At 40.9% G+C, this 24,951-nt stretch overlaps 1 protein-coding gene across 1 annotated transcript in view; it reads right to left on the bottom strand.

Annotated features, from left to right (window-relative positions):
* Window positions 1-1,079: 1,079 nt before the first annotated feature.
* Window positions 1,080-24,951, bottom strand: part of LOC147747153 (sodium/glucose cotransporter 4-like) — a 782,848-nt gene continuing 758,976 nt past the window's right edge. Inside the window, exon 14 of the mRNA XM_086952400.1 lies at window positions 1,080-3,132. Coding sequence (XP_086808526.1) covers window positions 2,924-3,132 — 209 coding nt within the window. The 3' untranslated portion in view covers window positions 1,080-2,923. The remainder of the gene's footprint in view (window positions 3,133-24,951) is intronic.

Here is a 24,951-nt window from a genome sequence, read left to right as displayed (position 1 = left end):
CTGAGGATTATTACCATGATGTCAATGACAATTTAACGAGCTGGAACCTTCACGTGAAGGAAGGGTTCCTCCAGTTCATTAAGATATAGCTGCTTCTTCCACTGGATTTCCTGTTTTCATTTCCCCAAAGTCCATTGGCCCTCAAACAAGCATTGCAGTCAAACGTCCTAAAAGGATAATAAATCGTCCCAAGGCTTTAGATGATTTTGAATGTGATATTAGTTGTTTGCTTCTGAATACGATGTACAATTATTCTTGGTTAGTGTAAACATTCTACCTGAACATTTGATGATATCTGTTTCCATCTATTAATTCTATTGTAAGATTATGAATAGAGGAATGTTTAGTGTGTATGTAAAAGTTGCTTGTAGAACATGGAACATAGAATGTGAGAGGGTCGGTTATGAGGTTTGAGAGAGGAGCAGAGTGGCAAGGAGGCTAATGGGTCAAGCTGTTCCGAATAAAGGAATTTATTATGCTCACTGTTTAGCGTGATCACGACACCCCACTATGCACTTCGATCACTGACAATGTTTAAGACTGGGGTGGATTGACTAAATAGATCCATGTATTCTGAGAGGTTCAAAAACATGCTGCTATGCTATTTTTAATTCATTTGCCTACATGTTGCTTATGGTGACAGCACAATAGCATTTAATTTCTACAATATTGATAGGGACGTTAGTTTTATGCTCTGTGCTTGTTATGCGAATTAGTACATTTTAGTGATTTTATTGTGTTGTGTGTTTAAGAACTGTGTTTTATTTACCTGTTACTTGGACAGTGGTTTTTGAAATGAATCTTTGTTGTATGGTTAATAAAACGCATTTAAAAGGCGAGTATGTGACCATTCAAATATAATACAATGGAAAAAACCATGACATATTTATAAAGATTATGTCTGGCCATTGCTATGTGTAATTGTATACATTAATACACTAGAAGATGCTGATAAGGAGTATTGGGTATGGGACCAAGCCCTGTCTCCAATCTCACATTCCCTAGAACATTAAATTATAGAATTATTGTATAAAAAAGATGAGATACGCAACAAAGGCAACGTTTTTCAACTGGCATAATTATTATTAAATTTGTTTATTAGACCCAAGGCCCTTATAAAGATTGACCAATAATTAAATCACAGTTTTTCTTACTATTTCAATACTTACAACAAAGTGCATCAATAAAACACTAATTCATCTTTCACACTTCAATTTGTCCTTCACAAATATGTGCACCCTATCAGTCAGTGTGGAAAAATTCAACATATTCAGTCATATCAATAGGCAATCTATTCTTTACAGTCTTTATACAACATGGTCCACTTTGAAAAGAATTTTTCACATACCAAAAAGTGAAGCTAAGGCAAATCGTTTCAACTAAGAAGGAATGCTCAAGGGCAGGACTGCAAAAAGGGAAGAGCTCCTATTGCTGACTGTATTCCACAAACATAGTTGTCACTTGAGTTGCTTTAGATTCTTCTAGCAACTTTGGTTTAAAATGTTGAGTTTATGAGGTTCTGAAGCCAAAACAATGGAGTGTTTTACTGTAAAATAGACTTCCATGGTATGTTTTCTCTAAAGTAGGAAGATAACATTGTATACTGTAAAGCATAACATTATCATTTGAAGAGCTCATCTAATATAGAGCAAAAAGAGTTATCTTTGCTAGTCCTACATCTCCAACAATCACCAGCAATAGGAATTCTCAAATGTTTATATGTTTGATGATGCCTGCTGATGTTATGAGATCTACTATAACATCATTCACTGGATGGCCCCTTTAGAAGTGGTCAAGGTAGATGAGCACATAATGATAAGAGTAAAGAAACATTAACGAAACAAATACAATGAAGTCAAACATGCAACAAGGATCTGATTCACAAAGGTAAACTTAGTCTTACATGTAAGTTTACAATTGTTTGCTATTCACAAAGGGATTTGAGAGTAGTATCTTTATGAGTGCAGGGTATCCGCACATAAAAAATATAAGGGTTTATGTGCAGAGACTCTGCACTTGAAAAGTTACTACTCGTAAATCACTTTGGGCTAGATGTGTGACCCTAAATTGTGGTTGCAAATGGGAAATCTGCCCGTTTGCGACTGCAATTTAGGGCATGGCCATGTACAAACCTCATTCTGCATATCGGTAAATTTTTCCAATTCGCAAAATAAGGTTTGTGACTCGCTATTAGGAAGGGACGTGCCAAGAGCATCCCTTCCAAATAAAGAGCCTCAATCCTATGTGTGATTGTTTTGAAACCACATTTGCAGTCACAAAACAATAGCAGTTTACCTACCTTTTCAAAAGGGTGGTAAGCTACTCACAAACATGAAGGGGTCCCCAGGGGACCCTTCCCCTTTGTGAAAGTGTTTGCAAATATTTTGTAAGAGCAGGCAGTGGTCCCAGGAACCATGCTTGCCCTTGAGAAATTAAACTGAAAAGTTTCATTAGTATTTTTGTAAATGGAGCCCGTTTTCATTTAAGGAAAATGGGATCCATTTAAAAAAAAATGTTTTATTAAAAAAAGCAGTCCCAGACACGGTTGTCTGCTGAACCCAGCAGGCCACCAATCATGGGAGTACTAGCCATTCCCAATGGGGTATCAAATTGTGACAGCCTCATTAATATTCACGAGGCATGAAATTTGGGACCCCCAAGGGAACGGCAACAGTGTCTGAGATACTGTTGGACATTACGTTTAGAGAGTCACAAATTGTGAGTCATAAGTTTGCCCAATTTGCGACTCGCTAAACTTAATGGTCGTACATCCAGTCCAATGTGACTAGCAAAGAATCGTAATCTTACCTGAAAAAGTAAGTTTACCTTTGTGAACCAGGCCCCAAGTATTCAAGTCCATCAATAATGATAGGTAAAATGTGAAAAGAATTTGTTATGCAACATAATTTGTATATTTAGCTTATCATCCAAAATATCCCCAGAGAAAAATATTAATAGTCAGAAGGATGATCATATTAATATTGCAAACTGTCCTCCAAAGTGGCTTTTCCACTATGCTGGTAAGTTTCTTGTCCAATTCTGCTTGCTGTTCTTTAGTTAATTTCACGGCGGGAGTCATAGACATGCCACAAATCCAGAAATATGTTTTCTTCCACCATGGAAAATCAGCACCTATGAATATTTTGGGAGGAATAAGATTTAAAATAAATCCTTGGAATGCTGCACAATCACCCATTCTTTCACAATATCGCCAGATCATTGGGGCCCTGTTTGTCAAGTAGTTGCATTGCACTTGCACCATGCAATGGGGGGCTTGTACAACACAACCACTAAATACGATTTATCAAGTCACTGAAGGCCACCTTGCATGGCCCTGAGTGGCAGATAAATCCAGAGTAACAGAACGCATCACAAATCACTGTGTTGCGTTACTCTGCCTAAGGTAGGAGTTCCATGGATGGTGCGTGGGTGTTCCCACGCAACACCATGGTGCAGGCCATAGTGCTAGGGTGCCTGCTTTGGTGCTAAGCAGCACATTGTGTGCTAATGCTGGGGAAAATGCAGGACTGCACCATACTATGTTAAATATGGCAAATTCCTGCCCTTTTCCTGTCACACTGTGCAGCAAGGCGACTTGCTTTGCTGTGCTGCGTCTCCTCTTAATAAATATGCTGCACTGTTTTCATACAACATCAGTACATAAAGTTGTTCACCATCCAAATACATCTGTTAATACATCCTACTGCTATAGGGGTTGAAATAATAACTATTTTTCTCTGATTGCCTTATCATGATAGTTCATGTGTTTTCACTTGTTTTCTTCAAACAACATTTGGCTTTTGTTCGGACTTTCAAATTAATTCTTTAATATCTAATCTAGATGGAAGATAATATGGACCTGAGAGGTGGGTTATGTTGCAATTTAAATAGCCACAGTTCTCTTCTCTATTGTGTAATATCTCTGTAATCTGAAGTAAAAGTGCAGTGTGATACAATCCACTCCATATGAGAACTGTGAGCCTAACACTTTTCAATTTGTTTTAATCAAAAGTATTCAATTAATCAAAGACTGCACCCCTCCTTGCCCCACCTTCAGCCTCACTCCTTTGGAAGATAGCAACCCATTTCATCATGCATTTTCATTTATCACAAGAGATGCCTGCCCTGTTGAAGATGTTGACAAAGGCAAAATCTGGCTCCCCAATGACATTTTTACCTTGTTTATTTAAAATACCATATTTTTGGAGTTTTTCTGATTTGGTAATGGCCATGCTTTATTTGTCCTTAAGGCAGAGCTTGGTCCCTTCATACATTTAAAGAAGCTATTGTCCTCCTTCTCTTAAAAAATCTGGGGATGATCTGTCCAATTTATAGGACTATCACCCAATCTACATTATTTAGGCAAGAGTCTGGAGGCCCATTTTGCCTAATATCCCTGCTCCTTTCTTGAATGCTCCTCCTTTTTTTAACCCCATCAAGCGGGTTTACATCCTGCACACTCTACAGAATCCGGTATACCCTCAGTAGTCAATGATATGAGAGATTTGGTGGACAAAAGTCGGACAAAGGTCAGGCTCAAGCATTGTTTCTCCTGGATCTTTTCGCGAGCTTCGATACAGTAGACCATGACATTCTTTTTGACTGTGTCAAGACCACCAGCTTGCATTGATGTGCTCTTGATTGCCTAAAATTCACAATCGGACTGTCACAGTCTCACACACAGAGAACACCTGGCAGCACTTATTTTGGCTACCAGTAGTGCTCATTACCACACTGAACTAGGCAGAGCACCACAGATTGGTTCAGTGTTATTTGATTACATGTCTGTATATTTGCTAATAATGCTTGTTATGATTTGTTTCGAGGCATAAGTGTGCTGTGTATTCTTTATTGTCTGAACATGTGTATTACTCAAGGTCATCCTGACTATTTACAAATGGCGGCTGTTCTCTGCTTTTGTTTTCAGTCATCATCGTTTTGAGTCTTATTATTATGTTGTTGACCATGTTGAAGTAAATAGTCTAAGTCAGCCTCTGTCCCTTACTGTGATCAAGGCTACAGCCGAAACGCGTTGGTGAGGCTTCACTTGCCACAATAAATCTACCCAGCATCCTTGAGTGTCTGAGAAGTCCTTTAGTGTGGGGGCACATGACTTTGATATTGAGTGCTACCGGTGCCCGACTCAGATCATCACCTTGAGCAGCTCCTGTCCTCTGGATATATAAATGTGTGTGTGTGTATATATATATATATATAAATATATATATATATATACACAAATTACTGGCAGTCGCCAGTAGGTAGTTATAGTTAGGACCTCGTTTCCATAGGAAAAGGTTTTTTTTGCCAATATTGGCGCAGTTTGACGAATCTTCGCGAAACGTTTCAAACTAATGACCAACTCGGGTCAGCTCCTGTCTTGAAAGTTTAGGGGTGATTCGTCAAGCGGGGGCTGAGAAAAAAGGGGGTCCCAAAAACACATTTTCTCCATGTTAATCTCCATAGCAAACTTTAGACAAAGCTACAGCCGCAACTGCTGAACAGAATTACACCAAATTTGGCTAAAATTGAGGTCTTGGTCCAGAAAGCATGCTTTAAAAAAAAATGGTCTAAATCCATTCAGTAGTTTCTGAGAAATTCAAAAAATAAAAAATATCGACATCTGAGCACCGAGGAAGATTCGTAAATCCTCCCAAACAGGAGCTTCTGATTGGCTGCCAAAACTCCAAACCAATAAGTGTTGGCAGCCATCTTGTGACTCTGTAAAACCGAGTCACAAGAAATGTGCTTTAAAAAGGATAGAAAATAAGAAAAGGGGGCATGGTAGAAACACCCTGACCCCCTTGGCCTGCTCAGGGGGTCGTATTGGACCCCCCGGGGCCAAAAAAATGTTTTTAAAAAATTGGCAGGATTTGCGCTGGGTGCACGGATCTGCTCCAAGAAATAAAAAAACAAAGTGCGGTCTCCCTCACTGCATTTTCTATAGGCCCCCAGGTGGACCAAGTCTCAGGGGCAATATCCAAAAATGTAGCTCTTGCCCCCCGTTATGCTGCCAGGGAACCGCCACCTCCCCAGTGCTAATGCCATTGTTATTTTTGGGAGGGTGACCTCGCGGGCCCCACAAAGACCCGGGGACCGCCACATCCCCAGCGCTACTGCCATGTCATAGCAAAGACTGCTTTGCTTTTTTGAAGAGAGCAGGAAACCTGCTCTCGGTTCCAAAAAGCAAAGCAATAAAACTTTTGGGCAAGAGGAACTGCATGTTAGCAGCTCTCCTTGCTCAAAGGCAATGCCGGCTCCCGCAGGAAGCGGAGGGCCAGTTGGGACCATGGGGGCATTGGGGCCACCAATGCAGAGGCTAAACCCTGGGGGGTGGCTTTCCCAGGGCCAGAAGTGGCCCAGGAGGGGGGACACATGGCCCACCTCAAAGCAGAAAAAAATTCTGGCCAGGCCCAAGGGGTTGGGGTCCCTGGGGCCATAATTGGCCTTAGGAGGGGGGTAACGTGGCCCCCTCCCCAAAAAACTTAAGATAAACAAAGTATGGCTAGGCCCCAGGGGATGATGGCCTTAGGAGGAGGCCATGTGGCCCCCCTCCATAATAAAAATCCCACAAAACTGGTAGGCCCCAAGGGATGGGGTCCCCGGGGCGAATTACGTATAATAGAAGTGGGGTGTTTTTTTTCCATTCTATTTTGGAGTCGCGAATCCAACGCAGGTCTCAGTGCGGCCCCTAGTGTAACGTCACATTGGATTCGCGAATCCACCTCAAAATAATAATTTAGTAATATACAATTTAGAAGGTAGTGTTGTATTTGTGTAGTTCTTTTAAAGAGGTACTATGATTGAAGTTAATGACAAGATTACAATTGAAAGAGTTGTTAAAAATATATAACATTTAAAATTAATAGTTAAATTTGAAAAGTGTGTTGTGTTGTACTACATTGAATTCATACTTTTGCGGATTCGCGACGGATTTGCGGATCCTTAAACAAAGTATGTATCTTTAAATAAGAATAAGATTCACTATTGTGTTATAGGGTGACTCTAAAAATAGCCCTTGTTTTCATTATGAGTTTGTTGTAGCTACATTTAAGTGCAAATGCAGAGCTTTAGGTTGTTGAGAAAGACTTTGTTCCCATGATCTGTGAAGTGTGCACCATCACATCTGTAGATGTCAAAATGTAAATTGTTGTTATATATGAAGCCCATCCTGTGGTCTCTGAGGTAAGCAGAAACAGCTTTATTGACATTCTTCCTTGCTTTTTCAATCTGTGGACTGAAATGATTTGACCACTTCCATTTCTGTCTTTGGCATGTATTAGAGTACACAAAGACAGCTTGAGGGAAAAGCAACATCAGTTGTGCAAAGGTATCCTTCATGAGCATTTCTAGTCCTACCCCAATCAATGTGCCCAGGTTATTGCCACCACAGTGCACAATCATGAAGTCAGGGGGTTGGACATGTAAAGAGGTTTTACCCAAAGGCATCGATTGGTGACACTTCAATCCTCTCTGTGCAATCCATTTGATATCCACATTTTGTAAAGCTAGGTCTTTGTCAATACCTCTGCATTCAGTATACCTTTTGCACCAGCAAACATAGCTGTGCCCAACAATCCATACTGCAAGCATCTTGAAGGGATGTCTGGAAGTAATGAAAAGATGTCTGAATCTGTGGTAGTAAGTTGGTAGAATGAGAGGTATCTAAAATGGTGGGCAATATGCTGTTTTAAAAAAAGTAGAGAATTGATTGGCTGTTTAAGAACATTGCACACTCAAAAAAAGGATGCATGTTACTTTCTTTATAAAGCATGTTTGATATTGGTTAGTAAAAAAATGATTGAAAGGCACAGTAGATGGGATAAGCTCATACTTTACAACCTCTACCTCACTTTGTTTATCTATATGATCCTTGATACAAGCTAAGCCTTATTCACTCTAAATGCTATATGCACATGTAATTGCACTGGTAATGCTTTATAACCCTACCTCACCGAGCTTGGCTATATGCCTATGACACAAGCTAAGCCTTATTTCACCTCTTAATGCTAATTGCACAGGCGTTAGGAATATATATATCTAATCACTCCCTTATAGCATATCGCCTTCTACCTCATATCTGTTTTGTTGTTATAATTGCTATTATAATGTCAATATGTAATCTTTCTATGTTAAGTGCTCTGATACCCACGGGTCTTGTCCGCGCTATACAAAACACTATAAATAAATAAATAAATAAATAAATAGATAAATAAATCTGCTGTTTGTGTTTGCAATCTTGTGTGCTGAACTTGAAAATATGATGAACTTGTGACCTGTTAGTTTAGTTGAATGTTCTATGAACTGTTACTATGGAAACTGGCATTAAGAAGAATGGGGGAAGGGTTGAATGTTATCTGTTGTTTTATATATAAGTGATATGTTATTAAAGTAAGATTTCCCAAGTCAGTACTATCTTTAGAAGTGGCTTGTTTTTAACCTGTTAACCGCAGCGGTAATTCCGCGCGGTGCAGGTGTTTCCATGCGCGGGTGGGGCTGAGTCTGCCGTTGGACGTGTGCAGCACTACGAAGGTAGTGCTTGCGATGGCAAATGGCCGACTGCAGCAGTGAAGGGGTTAAAAACAGTGGTATTTTTATTTGTAATATATTTTTGAACTCCTGTATGGATTCGTGGTCCCATCGCGTTGGTGCACTTTGGAGTCGCAACTCAAAAAAATTCCAGAACCAGTTTGGGCACTTTTAGAAGTCAGTTGGTAAGAGTTAATATGTCTAAAGAATAGAAATATTTTCTACAATTTGAAATAATGTGGGTTTGTTACTTACATGTATTTGTGTGGAGAAGTTTGTCATTACTGGTTTTACCTTGCTGGGATTGGTGCATTCATTGATTGTGTGCATAAGAAATATTTGTATGAGTTTGTGATATTTTATATCCTACAAATCAATTTGGAAGGTGACTTATACATTTTTGAGGTGTAATAGCTTTATTTTTATTCCATAAAAATTATTCAAGAACTGTAATATTTGACATTTATTATTAAAAGTAGAGATGTGCATTGTAGCTTGTTTTATTGTAGTTAAATGTTGTTTGAAATAGATTCTGTATAGTAATATGTGTATATTGGAAGATGGATTCATGATTATGGTAGTTTGTTTTAGTGTGTGGATATGTACATTTGTAGTATACCGCATCATTTTATGTGTCGCTTTTAAATTAGAAGTGTAGTCTGTCAAGTTTTAAGGTGAGCATTTGCTTGTGTCTAAAGTATGTCTCTACTTGTATATGTATTTTCATATGCCAGGTGCATGATGTATAAGAAAGAGGTGTTCTTGCTTTTTATGTGGTAGGCTCACGATTGTGAGTAGTAGTAGAATGGTGAAGATACAGCAAAAAAGTGTGGTTCAAAAGATGTTCACATAAAGGTATTAGTGGTTAGGCTACTTTTTATAAGTCTGTAGAGAGGTGCAGTTGAAATATGCAACATCAATTTTGGTGTTTGCTTGAAATAGGAAGTTTGTTGTGTTAATCTTTCAGGTGTGCATAGTGTTGTGATAGAAGAAAAATAAAACCCTTCCTCCTTCCCAATTACCTTCAACAAGCCACTCAAGCACTGGTGCTGTTAGACTAGACTACAGAAATGTGGTCCTCTCTGGTAAAGCAAAATCCCGCCTTGCCCCCCTCGAAACAACCCTCAATGCATCAGCAAGAATGGTTACTGGAACTAAGAAATTCTACCACATCTCTCTCACACTCAGAGAACTGAAATGGCTCCCAATTGAAATGTGGGCCAGCTTCAGAACAGCCTGCCTCATGCACAAAGCCCCACACACAGACAAAATAGAAGACCTGGCTTCCAAACTCAAAAAGGCCGGCCAGACCAGGAACCTCAGGATCTCCAATACTCTGCTACTCATCGATGTGAAAACACGCAAACAAAAAACTGCGGCCTGATCGTTTGCTAGTAACGCTACCAACATCTGAATCTCCATTCCCCCACATCATAACACTCTTCTCTTTTGCAAAATTAAAAAAACTGCTCAAAGTCCTCTTCCTCGATCGCTCCCTAGTGAACCGATAGGATCCACTGAAGTGCCTTAGCCGGCATTCCACCTGACTTTGACTCTGTGTCCTGTGACTTCGACCTCCTTTAACCCCCCGGACTTCTACCCTGTTCCCCCATCCTGAAGAAGATATTGTTTCCGCTACTCATTGTATGTGACTGACTAAGTATGGGCGAAAGGTGCAAATTTGCGGTACGTGAATTCATCGAAAGCGAATCCGCAGTCCGCATAATCCGCGAATTTGTGTGAATTTGGGGGTGTTTTTTTGTGTGTTCGCGGTTCGCTTTGCGTGTTCGCTGCCAACATGCAGCGCACCGACCGCGAAGTTACCCATGCGGTCGTACATGGGCACGGCCATCTTGTTCGCATTGCGTATTTCCGTTTCCGGGCGCTAGTTGCATGCTCGCATTGTGTGCCGGGCGCAGTTACATGGTTGCGTGCGTTTTTGCATGCTCGCAGGGGAAATATTGCGCAAACTTACCCACGGGGTCCTCAATGGGTGCAGCCATCTTGTTTTTCATTCATTGCTATGGTTCTGGGCATGCTTTTTCAATCCTCCCCTAATCTTTGCAATTCTTTGTTTCTTTTAACTTTTTTGGATCTTTTTTACTCATTATCTATCCCTCTCTTTTTTTACATCTATATTTTGTGTTTTCTTCTACTTTTGGTTACTTTAAAATACTTTTTTAATCTCTTTTCTTTTATTCACTTTTTCCCTATTCGTTCTTATTTTTATTTAACTTTCCTGTCCAGGACCATAGCAAAGGGAGCCGGAAGGAGCAAGGGGAAGGGTCCCACACCCCGTAGCCGGCTCCCTTGCGGGCGATTAAGGGGGGAGGATGTAGTGGCCAGGGAGATTTTCAGCGCGGTGGAGGTGGCCGCACTTATATTTTATGTTCAGCGCCACCTCTTGAAGAGCGTGGCAGCAGGGGGCAGGCCCCATGCAGGGTATGGCCTCCTGGAGCGTCACCAGCTGTGGGATAAGGTGTGCCGGGCCATGCGTAGGGATTCGGGGGTCTGGCGCACCTATGACCAAGCGACGCACCAGTGGGCAGACGTCCTTGACCGGTAGCAGGACCTGCTCCACCTGCTAGGCGTGGAGATCCCTGGCCTTGGTGAGTAGCTATTTAATTACTACTTTCTTCTGCTCTGTGTTATATTGCTAATATATGTTTTTCCCGAAGAGCAAGAATGCTGCCGATTCAATTACATTGCAGGTAAATTCAAAAGGTTTTAAACCAATTAAATTAAGTCACATGGGATTCGCGCAAACAAAGCACCACCAGCGGGCACCCGGCGCAATTCTCCAAAAATATATTTAACAATAATAGGTATATTTAGATTTTAGAAAAGAGAAAACATGACACTATTGCTATTAAAATTAAAAAAGTAAGACATTTTTTGCACATTATACTTAGAAATTAGCATTTAAAAAAACCTTTGAAATTCACAGAAAAGACCATAGGTTTCAGGGACTTTATAGTTAGAAATGAGCATTTTAAAAAACTTTAAAATTAATTGAAAAAACCATAGGTTTCAGGGGCGTTAGAGTTAGAAATTAACATTTAAAAAACCTTTGAAATACACTGAAAAAAAACATAAGTTTCAGGGATGTTATAGTTAGAAATGAACATTTAAAAAACCTTAAAAATTCACTCTAAACACCACAAGCTTCTGGGACGTTATAGTTAGTTGGATATTTCACTCATACAAAACCAGAGAAATTCGGGTGTTATAGTTAGTTGAGCTAACTATACCTCGCGCCCCCGCAATGCACTGCTGATGACATCATATATTACGTCATTGAGTACATGGTCAGTGACATCACTAATGATGGATTTACGGACCCTCTCTCCCTTTGTGGCAAATTGACGTGCAGCCGATATCGCGGAAGCTAAAGAATTGACCCGGAAGGAGTAGGAGTCAGATTTGCCCCCTGCTATCCTCTGCACATCGAGTCGGTCCTCAGCTGTTCCAATAAAGAATCAGCGGCTCCCGAGTAGGTCGGGGCGATTGTGTCTGGTAAGCTGGGCCGGCATTACGAGTGGATTTTACAGCGGGTGAAGAGGTATTACACGGTCACAACAAACATTCTGTGTTGGTATCCAGCACCTTGAATATAAAGTGCAGTTTAACGAGCTATACACAATGTCTTCCAATGACGTGCTGTGAGAACATAAGGCGGCAGCTGAAGCGTTATTTTTTAACCTTCCTGATGTTAACAATGAGCAGAATGGTCAAACAAGCAATATGATGAATAATGATGCAAAAAGTTTATTAAGGACACTGGAAACATTACTGAAGAACGAGCTCACCAAATGGTGGGAGAAAAAGGCACTTTAAAAATACAGGGATGCGAACAGAGTACCAATGGGTTTGAGAATGCTCATAGCGCCTACATTTGAAAATCCAAACCCCTTAATGCTAAAAGAGTGGGCAGAAAACAATCTACATGCATCAATGAACATGGTTTTAATTCTCATAAAATATGCCAAAATTGGCAGAGTGGTGATATTGAAGGAAATTGAAAGGGTTAATGTACTGCTCAATGGTTTGGAACAAAGGGGTATGATATCTAAAGACTGTGTGGACATTGAGATAAGAATAAATAAACATGAATATGTAATTAACGTGCAAAAGGTCTTCAAGTTTGCACGTGATAAGATTGTTTATGCCACAGGGAGGGTGTTTACTTTTTCTCATACATTTGACACGTTCAAAAGGCAAGCTCTTACAAGTAAAATGCCTGAAGTGCAAGCAACATTACAAGAAGGGAATGCTATGGCAAATTCGGATACTGAGGCAAGTTCATCCACCAGCAATATTGATTCTGAAGATAGTGGACAAGCTATACCAGGGCCACAAGAATTAGGGGCAACTAACCTCACTCCTACTGAAGGACTCAATTGTTTACGTCAGCACTGGAGGCAGACTCTAGGCCCTCGGAATTCCCAAATAAATCAAGGCGCAGTAGGAACAAATGAGAGGAAACAAACAACAATACAAACAGAGGGGCACAAGTCAAGCAGGGGTGGTGTTAACACAGTCAAATGACAATACTGTGATTAACCTAACTGATATTGTAATAACAGCTGCAGAATCACAATTGTTATCTCTGGGGCTCACATAGTATCTGGAGAGCAATTTCAAATACAATCAGTCAAGAATCAACGTTTACAAATTTATCAGGAAATTAAAGCTCACAAGATTTTATCAATTGAAAAAATCCACAACTAACCCCAATACAGTCACCATATCCAAGGTCAGTGACACTAATTTACAGGTAACCGATATTACCACTCTCAGGCTTCTACATTCTTTAGCCAACAACGACATGTGTTCTTCCAATTCTACACAACAAGACATGCAGGAGATCGGAATCAACACAGGTCAAATGGCCAGTAGTCCATTTCACCCAGCTTCTACTTTCGTTCCAATGAAGCCAAAGGATGCTATTGATGTCTTCAGTGACAGAGAAGTAGAGGAGCTAAAACAACTTAATCATACCATCAGTTGAAAAAAAACACCAGAGAAACCACCTTCAAGTACAATAGTCCAACCTCACGAAAACATTGGGAGATGACCATGAAATAATCATAAATACAGCGGATACGGGTGGTAAAATTATCCTTGGGCCGAAAGCGTAATATTTGGAGGAGGCTAAAAGGCATCTGGAGGACACAAATTGCAACAGAAAAGCATCAACACAAGATCTTCAGAAAATTAAGGAAACAGTGTTTAAACATCTCACACATTGGAAGCGAAAAAGGCTGTTGACAAAAAATGAAGTAAACTTCTTAAACAAAGAACACCCAATTACACGAGTTCTGTACTGTATTCATAAGTTCATAAGAACATTGTACCCATTTCAGGGTGGCCCATCCTCTCGGCCAGGGGGCTTTAATGGAATTCATGTCAAAGTACATAGACTTTTTTCTGCAGGAATATGTTACCACACTTCCCTCTATAATCGAAGGCACTGGGGACTTTTTAAGAAAGGTAAAAGAGATACAATGGAATCAGGTTTCTTTTTTCATCGTAATGGACATAGCATTGCTATATTCTAGCATCATTATAAAGATTGGATAGCAGCTGTCAAATATTACCTGGACCAAAGAACACAATTGTATGATTCTCACCATGATTGATTTATGTCTAAACAACAACTATTTCTTGTTCAACAGGGAATTGTAAAAGCAATTGAGAGGGGTTGCGATGGGGGCATGCTTCTCCCCCAGGTATGAATGTCTTCATATAGGCTGTTGGGAGGAGCATGTCCTCAGAGCAGTGCATAAAAAAGCTTGGGATTCTCATGTGATACATTAATGGCATTACATAGATGATTGCATTATATGGAAAGGCACTAAGGAGGGAGCATAGGCATTTGTATCCTATATTAACAACAATGAGTTAAACCTACAATTCACCGCGGAAATCAGCAACCAAAGTGTAGAATTTTTAGATGTGCAACTATATAAATGCAGGGTTAATATCCATACCAAACTCCACCGCAAGAGCACAGCAGGGAATTCAATTCTCCGCACAAGGAGCTCACATCCACAACACTTAATTTGGAGTATTCCATATGGCGAATGTTTAAGAATTCACCGTATTTGTAGTTTGTATACTGATCTCATCTCCAACAGTGTCAACAGGAGGCACTACTTCGCTTCTTGGCCAGTGGTTACAAACGCAAGGATTTAGAGAAGGCCCTTGCTAATGCAAAGATACAAACTAGAGAGACATTCTAGTGCTGAACGCTGATAGAGTTAACACTTCTCTTCCCCCTCAATAGTACAACTGAGTTGAAGTCCTCTGCCAGGTTGTTGTCCTCGGTCCAAGATGGCGGATTGACACCGCCAAGCGGAGGAAACGCTGCTCGGGTCCGGGCTAATAACATTGCTGTGTAAGCTGTGCTACGCTGGTTGACAGGCTTTATCGCAATCTTCTTCGTAAATTCGTGTGGCTGCAAGGAGACCGGGATTAACACACGGGAGCTGAATGTACTGCACGTCGCTTACCTGAGACGCTGAGACGCTGAACGCGAAGCCACAGCTGTCGGCTGACGGCGAGCTGCCTTCCGCGTCTGACCTCCGGAGGCATCCTACAACAGAGCGGGTGCAAGCGACGGCGGCCGTGAGTTAAAGGCACGTTTGGAAATTGTGCTGGGGCTGAGATATATGAACATTGGGGAGTTCGCGGAAAGCGGGGAAACACTGCTGAAACACTGCTGAACACCTCTGAATGTTTAGATTACGGCTGATTAAAAGCCGAGTACGGAGCTTGCTGCGCTCCGCTCGATTATCGCGTCTGACCCCTGAGACCACGAGGGGCTGGTCGGCGATTAGCTGGCTTGGTCTTCAGATCTATCGGCAGTTTTCTTCTACGCCGGCGGAGACAGAGTGTTTAATGATGGCACCGAAACCCCCAGCAAGGAGCACTCGGACTACAGCAGGAACGGTGAAACAAACGCCAGCGTCAGCCCCAACAACTTCCAACTCCAGCAATCCAGCCTCTTTGGGGGGGCTGCTAATAATATTCTTCTAATTACTACACTGGAGGTGAGCAAACAACTCTCTGGCAGGCAAGAGAAGACGGGGGCTCCCGTGGGAGGCACAAAAACTGAAACTATGCTATCAAAGGTGGGTGTTCAGCCCGTGCTGCCTGAATCTATAGGCAATGAGATTGATGCAAATAATCTGGACATTGCTACAATTTCTAAGATACCTACAGTTTTCACTATTGAGACTAACATTGGCTCTCCTGCTTTGATTGGGCAAGATAAATGTTTTATAACTGATACCAACACAGCCCCTACACAATCTGACTCTTTCAATATAGAAAATGCTCCAATTATTCAAGTGTTACCTAACAACCTGCCTACTAACTTAACTGCTAGCATAGCTGAAATAGGAGTACTAGGGGCTGAAGGTGGCGACAATGCCGAAAGCATTGAAACGGATGAGGAGTATCTTGATCTTTATGAAAATGGGAACAATACGCCTTCAGGTCTGACTAAAGATAAAGCTACTAATTTCAAGAAACTCAGAGGAAAAACCAAGAATAAAACCAAAAAGGTTATCAGTAAATCCAAACCAAACACTATGAAAGCTATTGCAGAAAACAGCCCTATCAGACAATGGGTTCAAGCTAAAGGCGGGGTTAAATCAATGGCATTGAGACTATCAGGTAACAGTCCCATTGATGGAAGTATGTTAAATAATGATGCTAGTTCCTCTATAGAAGTGACCAGCGTGCCCGGACCAATTGGCTCTAGCCAGCGACCAAATGTAACTAATGGTCAGATTGTAGATGCGGAGGCTCTCTTAACGGAAAGGCAGGAACTTTTCTCCTCTGGCTCTGGTCACAATGCACTAGAGGAACTCTCCTCTTCTCCACTGACAACTCTGCATGATATTATGCACGATTCTATGTTAATTTCATCTAACAATACCACCTCAGCAGAGGATGCAATAAGCACAGGAAGAGCATCAAAAGGGGGCAATACATCGGTTTCAGCGATGGAACCAATTAAAGAGAACAATTCAGAAGGACTGGCACAACCGCCTATTCTATCAGCTGACTGGACCCTTCAAGGGGAGGTGTCCGCTTCATTTCAGACCATACTACAGTTACTTAATGAACAGAAACAAGAAGCCAAGATTCATTACCAGCAGATGAGGGAAGACAGCAGTAAAACTCAGGCTTCTTTGCAAAAATTGTCAGGTAAACTGGGGGCTGTATCCCAAGAGGTGGAAGAACTACAGCAGAGAGTGGTTCTAACAGAGGAAAAATCACACCGGTCAGAGATTGCTGTAAATAAACATTCTTCTCAAATTCTTCAGATGCAAGCAAAAGTCGAAGATTTAGAAAATAGACAACGGAGACAAAATCTACGCGTTTTTGGTATTGCTGAGGGAGCCGAGGGAGCTGACCCTAGAGCATTTATTGTCCGACTGTTTCAGAAGGCTTTTCCTGATTTAGCAGATTGGGATTGGGACTCTCAGATTCATCGACTCTCAGATTCATCGGCTTCCCATTTTTCAAAGGAATAAGAGCGATACATCTCCTCGTCCAATCCTGATCTGCCTAGGCAATTATTTGCTTCGACAAGCCATATCAATAAAAGCTCGACCAAATGTAAATGTAAATGTAAATGTAAATGTAATGGGCATTTATAGAGCGCTGCTACCACTCCAAGGAGTATCTTGGCGCTTACACAACCCAGGTGGAAGAGTTGGATAGGGAAAGAAGTCCAGTTTCTTAAACACAGCCACTACACTAGGGTTCTACACAGAGAGTCAGACATGGAGAAAATCCAAGTTTTCAATGCCTTCCTAAAAGGGGCTTCTTGGGAGAAAGAACGCAAGGGAAGGGGGAGTTTGTTCCAGGCCTTGGTTCCTAGTACAAAGATGGATTTGCCACCCTTTGTAGCCAGTTTAAAGCGGGGAATGGTAAGTAAGTTCTGACTAGCGGATCTTAGGCAGCGTGCTGGGTAGTATCTTTTGAACCCCCTTCGTAAATAGGTCGGGCCACGTTGATGGAAGGCCCTAAAAGTAATCAAGAGAAGTTTAAACATAATTCTCTTTCCTATTGGCAGCCAGTGTAAGATATTTAGAGCTGCAGAGGCAGATGATCTACGGGGCAGACGCAGTACGAGGCGGGCAGCCGGGTTTTGGATCATCTGCAATTTGTGGAGCACGATTTTGTTTGCTCCAGCATAAAGTCCATTGCAGTAATCTAGCCTAGAATTTATTAAGGCCACTGCGACTGTTTTCCTCGCCGAAAGAGGAAGGAGGTCAAAAAATTTCCTAAGTGCTTTAATAATTTGGAAGCACATACCTGCCACTACTACAGCCTGAGGTTTGAAGGATAGGCAGTTGTCAAACTTTATGCCTAGGTTACGGGCGGATGCAATTGTGTTAGGTGGAGCTTCTGCATCCGATGGCCAGCATACTGTGGGGGAAAAAGGATTTTTGATCCCTATGGGTAAAATTTCAGTTTTTCCGGCGTTGCACTTTAGATGGTTGTTATTCATCCACTTGAATGTAGCTGCAAGACAGTTCCTAAGGTCTTCCTCGGCACCTGGTTGTTCCTTATCCAGCACCAAAATCAGTTGGGTGTCGTCAGCGTATGAAATAGAACTGATCCTGAATGACTCGATCAAGTTCATCAGGGGTGCCATATATAGATTAAAAAGGACAGGGCTCAAGCTGGAGCCCTGTGGCACCCCTGAGCTGACGTTTTTAGCCTCAGACTGATATGGGCCAAGCACTGTTATTTGGCGTCTGTTTGTAAGGAAGTTCCTACACCAAGTCAACACCTGTCCTCCCACACCTGCGGCAGCCAACCGGTCCAGTAAGATGTTATGGGACACGGTATCGAAGGCTGCCGACAGGTCAAGAAGGATAAGGACAGCCTGTTTTCCCCGATCCATTGCTGCTCTTAAAGTTTCAGCAGAGTATAGTAAAGCTGATTCGGTAGAGTGTTCTGACCGAAAGCCGGACTGATTCGGATGGAGAACGTTATTCTTCTCCAAAAAGTTTGTCAGTTGACTATTGACAAACTTTTCAGTCAGCTTAGATAAGATGGGTAGCAGAGAGATCGGGCGCAGGTTGGAAAGGGTAGTAGGATCGGCCAGGGCTTTTTTTTGGAGTGGCTTGACAGCTGCAAGTTTCCAGTCCTCTGGGATACTTGCTGTTGCTAGAGAAGAATTGATGATACTGTTAATCATAGGATTAACTATCTCTATTAGATGGTGCAACACCGGAGGAGGACAGGGATCAAAAGGGGAACCTGATTTGCTGGCTAAAATAGCTTTGGCAGTTTCCTCCAGGGGGACTGGGCCAAACTCGTCAAAGCGGAGGGGGGAAGTCATCTTCGCTATCTGTTCACCATCCGTTGTGATGGTAGTTTCTGATGGGAAGGTATTAGTGATAGTTAGGATTTTGTTATCAAAATAATCAGATATCGCGTTACAATAATCCAGCTACTAGTGACTCAATTAAATTTTTTGTTCGATCTGACTTAAGTAAACTCTCTTTGGAACGTCGTTGGAAACTGAAACAATTTATCGATCCAATTAAGGAGATGGGCTTCCAAGTCTTTTTACAAGAACCAGCAAAACTGAAAGTATTCAGAAATGGTCGCTCTTATTTTTTTCTCGAAGAGAATGAGGTGGAATCTGCTATTGCTAAGTGGAGACTGGAAAAATGAAGTCGATATTGATTAATGCTATGCTTTTTCTATTCTATATTAGTTACTGATGTTTTTAAACATGGCTTCTCTTTTGATTATTGTGAATGCCCGGAACCCTATAAGCAGCTAAATCCACTAACTGGTTGCCATTCTAGCGGCAGCCGAAGTCAGGGGGGGGCCTGCAGGTAATTGTGGGGTGGGGGGTGAGTGGAGCAGAGTGTGGGGTGGGCAAGGGGAAGAAATGGTTTGGGGTAAAAAATGCATCAAAGGACACAACAAGGATAAAAAAATTAAGAGGAAGCATAAGGCTGTTATGATTTATTATAGAGGTCATATTGATTGCGTGAAATATAATTTGAAATGCAGTTAATTAAATGTTTAACCTGGAACGTGTCAGGACTAAACAGTAAAATAAAGCGGCATCTTGTATATGAGGAGCTTAGGATGTATAATCCTCAAATAGTGGTTCTTACTGAAACTCATATTGCTTATAAAGATAAACAATTGCTTAAACAACTAGGATATGATATCTTAGTTTGCACTGACTTCAATGCTTCAATTCGGGGAGTAGCGATCTTAAAACATAAAGGACTAAAATGTGAGATAATCAAGACATTAACTGATAAAGCTGGCAGATGGGCGATAGCACAGATAAAGCTAGAAAGTCGTAAATATACAATATGTGGAGTTTATGCATCAAATCAAGATGAGCCTATAATTTTTGATCAGATCAATATGGAATTACTTGGTTGGGAGGGGGAATATATTGTGCTGGGGGATTTTAACTGTATTATGAATTATAATTTGGATATTACTAGGAAAAACTCTTTTCAGAGAATGAGGAAAACTAGAGCTGCAATTTTGGATTTAACAGCTATACATCTCCTAAAAGATGTATGGAGAAGTTTAAATCCTGAAATAGCAGGCTACACATTTTACTCTGCTGCGCATAAGGTATGCTCACGCATAGATATGATATGGGCTTCAGACTTGATTCTTGGTAATTGTTCAATGGCCATACATCCAAGGGTAACCTCTGACCATAACCCGATTTCTTTAACATTTGCATTAGCAACTGAAGAGGCTGCCCCTCGCTTCTTCTCATTTCCTCGATATTTGTTTACTGACATGGTGTTTGTAACTCAACTTAAAGAGCATATAAAAGAGTTTATTGATATAAATATACTATCCAGCTTACCCTGGATAGTATGGGATTCCTGCAAAGCAAGTATACGTGGATTCACTCAACAATACATTTGGCGACAAAATAAAGAACTTCGAAATTTAAATGAGGGAAGGCTTACTGAAATCCGTGACATTGAACTTCGAATATCTGATGCTATTTGCAATGGCGCTTTAAATTTAGAAGAATTAAATTTCAAACTAATTGAGCTTAAAGCTGCATTAAAAGATCTTCTCAGGGTGAAAAGTATTAATAAATTAAAAAAATATCAATTAGATCAGTATGAAAATGGTGATATGAGCGGTAAACTATTGGCTTACAAAGTCGCTGAAGATCGATCTCAAAATATGGTTAAAGAAATTAAAGGGGATAATAATCAACTATTTTGTGACTCAAAATCGATATTACAACAATTTGCTTCCTTCTATCAAGTTTTATATACACCAGAAGTTGCTATCTCGGATGATAGCATCAATAATTATATAAACCTAAACAAAGTAAAAAATTTAGAGCCGGAACAATCGGCTCAATTAGAGGCTGACATTACAGGAATAGAAATTAGGGATGCTATCAAATCTTTAGCGAAGGGCAAAGCGGTAGGGGAAGATCTTATTCCTTTGGAACTTTATAAACACTGCATTGAGGAACTGATATTATTATTTACTGACGTGATCTGTGCTATAGGTAAAGGGCAACAAGCACCCAGATCTTGGAATTTAACACAAATAATTTGTTTTAAAAAAAAAAGGAAAGGCACCACATTAGAGAGGATCATATAGGCCAATTTCACTTATTAATAGTGATGCAAAATTTTTTGCTAAAATATTGGCTACCAGGTTAGCGCCATTTATGTCCCAGCTTGTTTCTCCCCAACAACACAGTTTTATTCCAAAGCGCGACACCACAGCACATATTAATATGGCCATATCTGCCTTTGATGCTGCACGGACTAAATCCGCCCCACTCGGTATGATCTTATTAGATGCTGAAAAAGCATTTGACCGGGTGGGGTGGGGTTTTTTGTGGGCAGCTTTACAGGCATTTGGCATCAATGGTCAACTTTTACGCTGGATTCAATCGTTATATGATAACCCCATGGGCAAGATCTCGTATATGGGGAAATACTCTACTATGTTTTCAATTAAAAGGGGGACAAGACAGGGTTGCCCCCTATCACCCCTGCTTTTTGCTTTAGGGATAGAACCTTTTTTAATCGCACTTCAACGTCAAGCTTTAATTTGTCCTTTTATTAATGGTTCAAATAAATTAGACATCACTGTATACGCTGATGACATTGCAGTTTTTTCTCCAGATGTCTCTAAAACCATGAAGGGCATTATAATGGAAGCTGGTATATACGGTTCTGTTTCCGGCTACAGACTTAATACCACAAAAACTCAAGTTGTTATGAATTATCAGTCAGCTGCCCCTATTTCTGGAACGTGCTGCGCTGCAACTTATTTAGGCGTTAAAATCTCTTCGGATATCGACTCTATTATAGTATTAAATTATGAACCATTATTAAAAGAGACCGCTATGCAACTTAAGAAATGGCATAAATTGCCAATTAGCATGATTGGCCGAATAAACTTAATTAAAATGAAAATTTTGCCTAAGTTTTTATATTTGTTTCGAGCGATTCCCTTACGGGTTAACAATTCTTTTTTTCTTAGATTAGAAGGTATCATTAGCAGTTTTGTATGGGGATACAAAAAAGCCCGATGCGCTGTATCATCACTTAAACTCCCCTTTTGTCAAGGGGGACTGGCGCTCCCGGACTTCAAATTCTATTATTGGTCAGCTTTTTTGATTCGGCTACGGAGTCTGACAATTATTGATAAATGTTTGTATTTTCACAGGTTCTTACTAGGACCGGATGCCAATATGTTTCTTTACAGGCTGAATGACCCCAATTACTTCAAAAGGGTTAAATTTAAGACTATACGTGATACTGTGAGTATTTGGCGATCCATTATGGCTAAATGCAATACCTCTCTTTTATACTGTAAAACACCTCTTTGGGGCAATCCTGGTTTTCCTTTAATTTTTCACGATTCAAACTGTCGGCTATTGTTAGATTCTGGTATTAGATTTTTGGGAGATTTATTTGACCATCAGGGTTTTATGTCATTTGATAAAATGAAACACTGTTATAATTTATCCGAACTGGCAAGGTTTAAATATTATCAGATTAAAGACTTTTTTGTGAAGAAACTAGAACTCACTATGGTATTAGATTCTGAGCTATGGGATTGTATTTATAGAGATGTAAACAAATCGATGATTAGCTTAGGATACAAGCTTTTTTCTGACCTCAGGATTAGTGATATTATAAACTTAACAGAGAAATGGAATAGAAAATTGGCTTTGATTGTACCAACGGATTTAATTACTACTTCTCTTAAAAGTCTAAATTCATCTGTTCAATCTTGCAGTTTAAAATTGCAAATGTTTAAAACTGTTTGTCAACTATATCATACTCCCGACAGAATTCTTAAATGGGCAACGAATAATAATTATTCTGATCGCACAAAATGTCCTAAATGTGACCTGAGTGGTGCGGATATTATCCACATGTTTTTTTCTTGCCCACGTCTTAGTGAATACTGGGAAGGGATAATTAAGGTGATTACTGATAGACTGGAATTACCCATTTCATTATCATATACTGATGTGTTGGTGGGCATAAATGGGGGTAATTGTGCGTTCAGAGATCTGCTGAATATTCTAATTACATGTGCAAGATTAACTATTGCCAGAGCCTGGATTCAAAAGAACCCACCAATAGTGTTGGAATGGTGGAGCCTAGTTAAGGAAACATATAATATGGAGACTGCTATTGCTAATTCAAGGGGTCTACAGGCCAAACGAAAAACTGATAGAATTTGGGGTTTATTCATGTCTTAATTACTTTCTTCTTAAAACTTATGTTTATATGACTTTTTACCTGCCATGACCTATGCAATGTTTTTTTTTTTTTTGTTTTTTTTTGCTTATTGCATTTATTGAAAAATTGCTTTATATTTTTTGTAAATCAAAATGTGTTTTTTTTGTATGATTTGTCTTGTGTGCCCATTTGATGCAAATAAAAAATTTCTAAACTAAAAAAAAATAGTACAACTGAGTTTACACTGCAAGACACTGAGTAACCACTACATTCAACAGAAAAGAAAAGAAAATAGGAAGTATCATCTATTCCCACTAGCCAATTGTCTTAACCGACCTGACCCTGAATCAAAATCTTCCAGAGTTGCCATCCATCGCTTTAAGGCGAGCTACATCAATGAGGGACGCATTATTAAAAAGCTGCACGGAATATATTCCTACACAAACTTGGCTAACCAGCAAAAAGTTTGTTTTTAAAGTGCAGCAAATGTCGTGCTTCAGGATTGAAGGGGAGTTATTTCCCCAACTTAAAACAAACCACAGGGCGGGTTTACACACGTCATCTCAGGCCCCATCCCCTCCCTTCACCACTGTGTAAACGCTCCCTGTGACTGTTTTAAGTTGTCTGATTAAGACCCCTTGAATCCTGAGGGTCCCTAGGGTCCAACTAGCCCAATAGGTAACTCCAGTAAGTGCCACATATCTGCGCTGCAGAGACATGTGAAAAAAGGGGCACGGTCTAGACCACCCCTCTGCAACGCAGAGCAGTGTTGCTTACTGGAAGCACCTGGTGGGCTAGTTGGCCCCCCGGAGCCCTCATGATTGAAGGGGAATTTTTTCCCCAAATTAAAATGTGCCACAGGGCGTGTTTGCACACGTCACCTCAGCCCCGTCCCCTCCCTTCACCACTGTGGAAACACGCCCTGTGGCAATTTTAATTTGGGAGATTAAGTTCATTTGAATCCTGGAGGTCCCTAGGGTCCAACTAGCCCACTAGGAACCTCCAGTAGGAGCCACAGAGCTGCGTTGCAGAGAGGTGTAAAAAGTGGCACAGCCTGGACCACTGTCACGTGGTTCCAGTTTCAACACGGAACAGAGTTCGTTGACATCCAGGTGCGCAACAGCACGATTTAGACACCGGGAGTTCCAGCAGTTATGCTACCCAATCTACCAAGCACGTTTCCGTGACCTGCACCCTTGCCGTTGTTTTAGAACCATCGCCAGCTTTGGTTAAGCGTCCCAGACGTGCACTGCTTGCCACATACTTTGTGATTTATTTGTGTAAACACGCCCTTTGGCCATTTTCAATTGGGAGATTAAGTCCCCTTGAATCCTGAGGGTCCTTAAGGGCAAATTAGCCCACTAGGTATCTCCAGTAAGCGCCATTGCAGAGAGGTGTAAAAAGGGGTAAGGCCTGCACCACCTCTCTGCAATGCAGTGCAGTGGTGCTTACTGACAGCACCTGGTGGGCTAGTTGGCACCCAGGGTCCCTCAGGATTGAAGGGGAATGTTTTCCCCAACTTAAAACGAGCCACAGAGCGTGTTTGCACACATCACCTCAGGCCCCTTCCCCTCCCTTCACCACTGTTTAAACGCACCCTGTGGCCATTCTAAGTTGGGACATTTAGTCCTCTTGAATCCTGAGGGTTCCTAGGGTCAAA

The sequence above is a fragment of the Lissotriton vulgaris genome, chromosome 1_1, assembly GCF_964263255.1.
Source record: "Lissotriton vulgaris chromosome 1_1, aLisVul1.2, whole genome shotgun sequence".
Classification (NCBI taxonomy): Eukaryota; Metazoa; Chordata; class Amphibia; order Caudata; family Salamandridae; genus Lissotriton; species Lissotriton vulgaris.
Note: the sequence above shows the minus strand (reverse complement) of the source record. Positions and strands in the feature narration are given on the sequence as shown.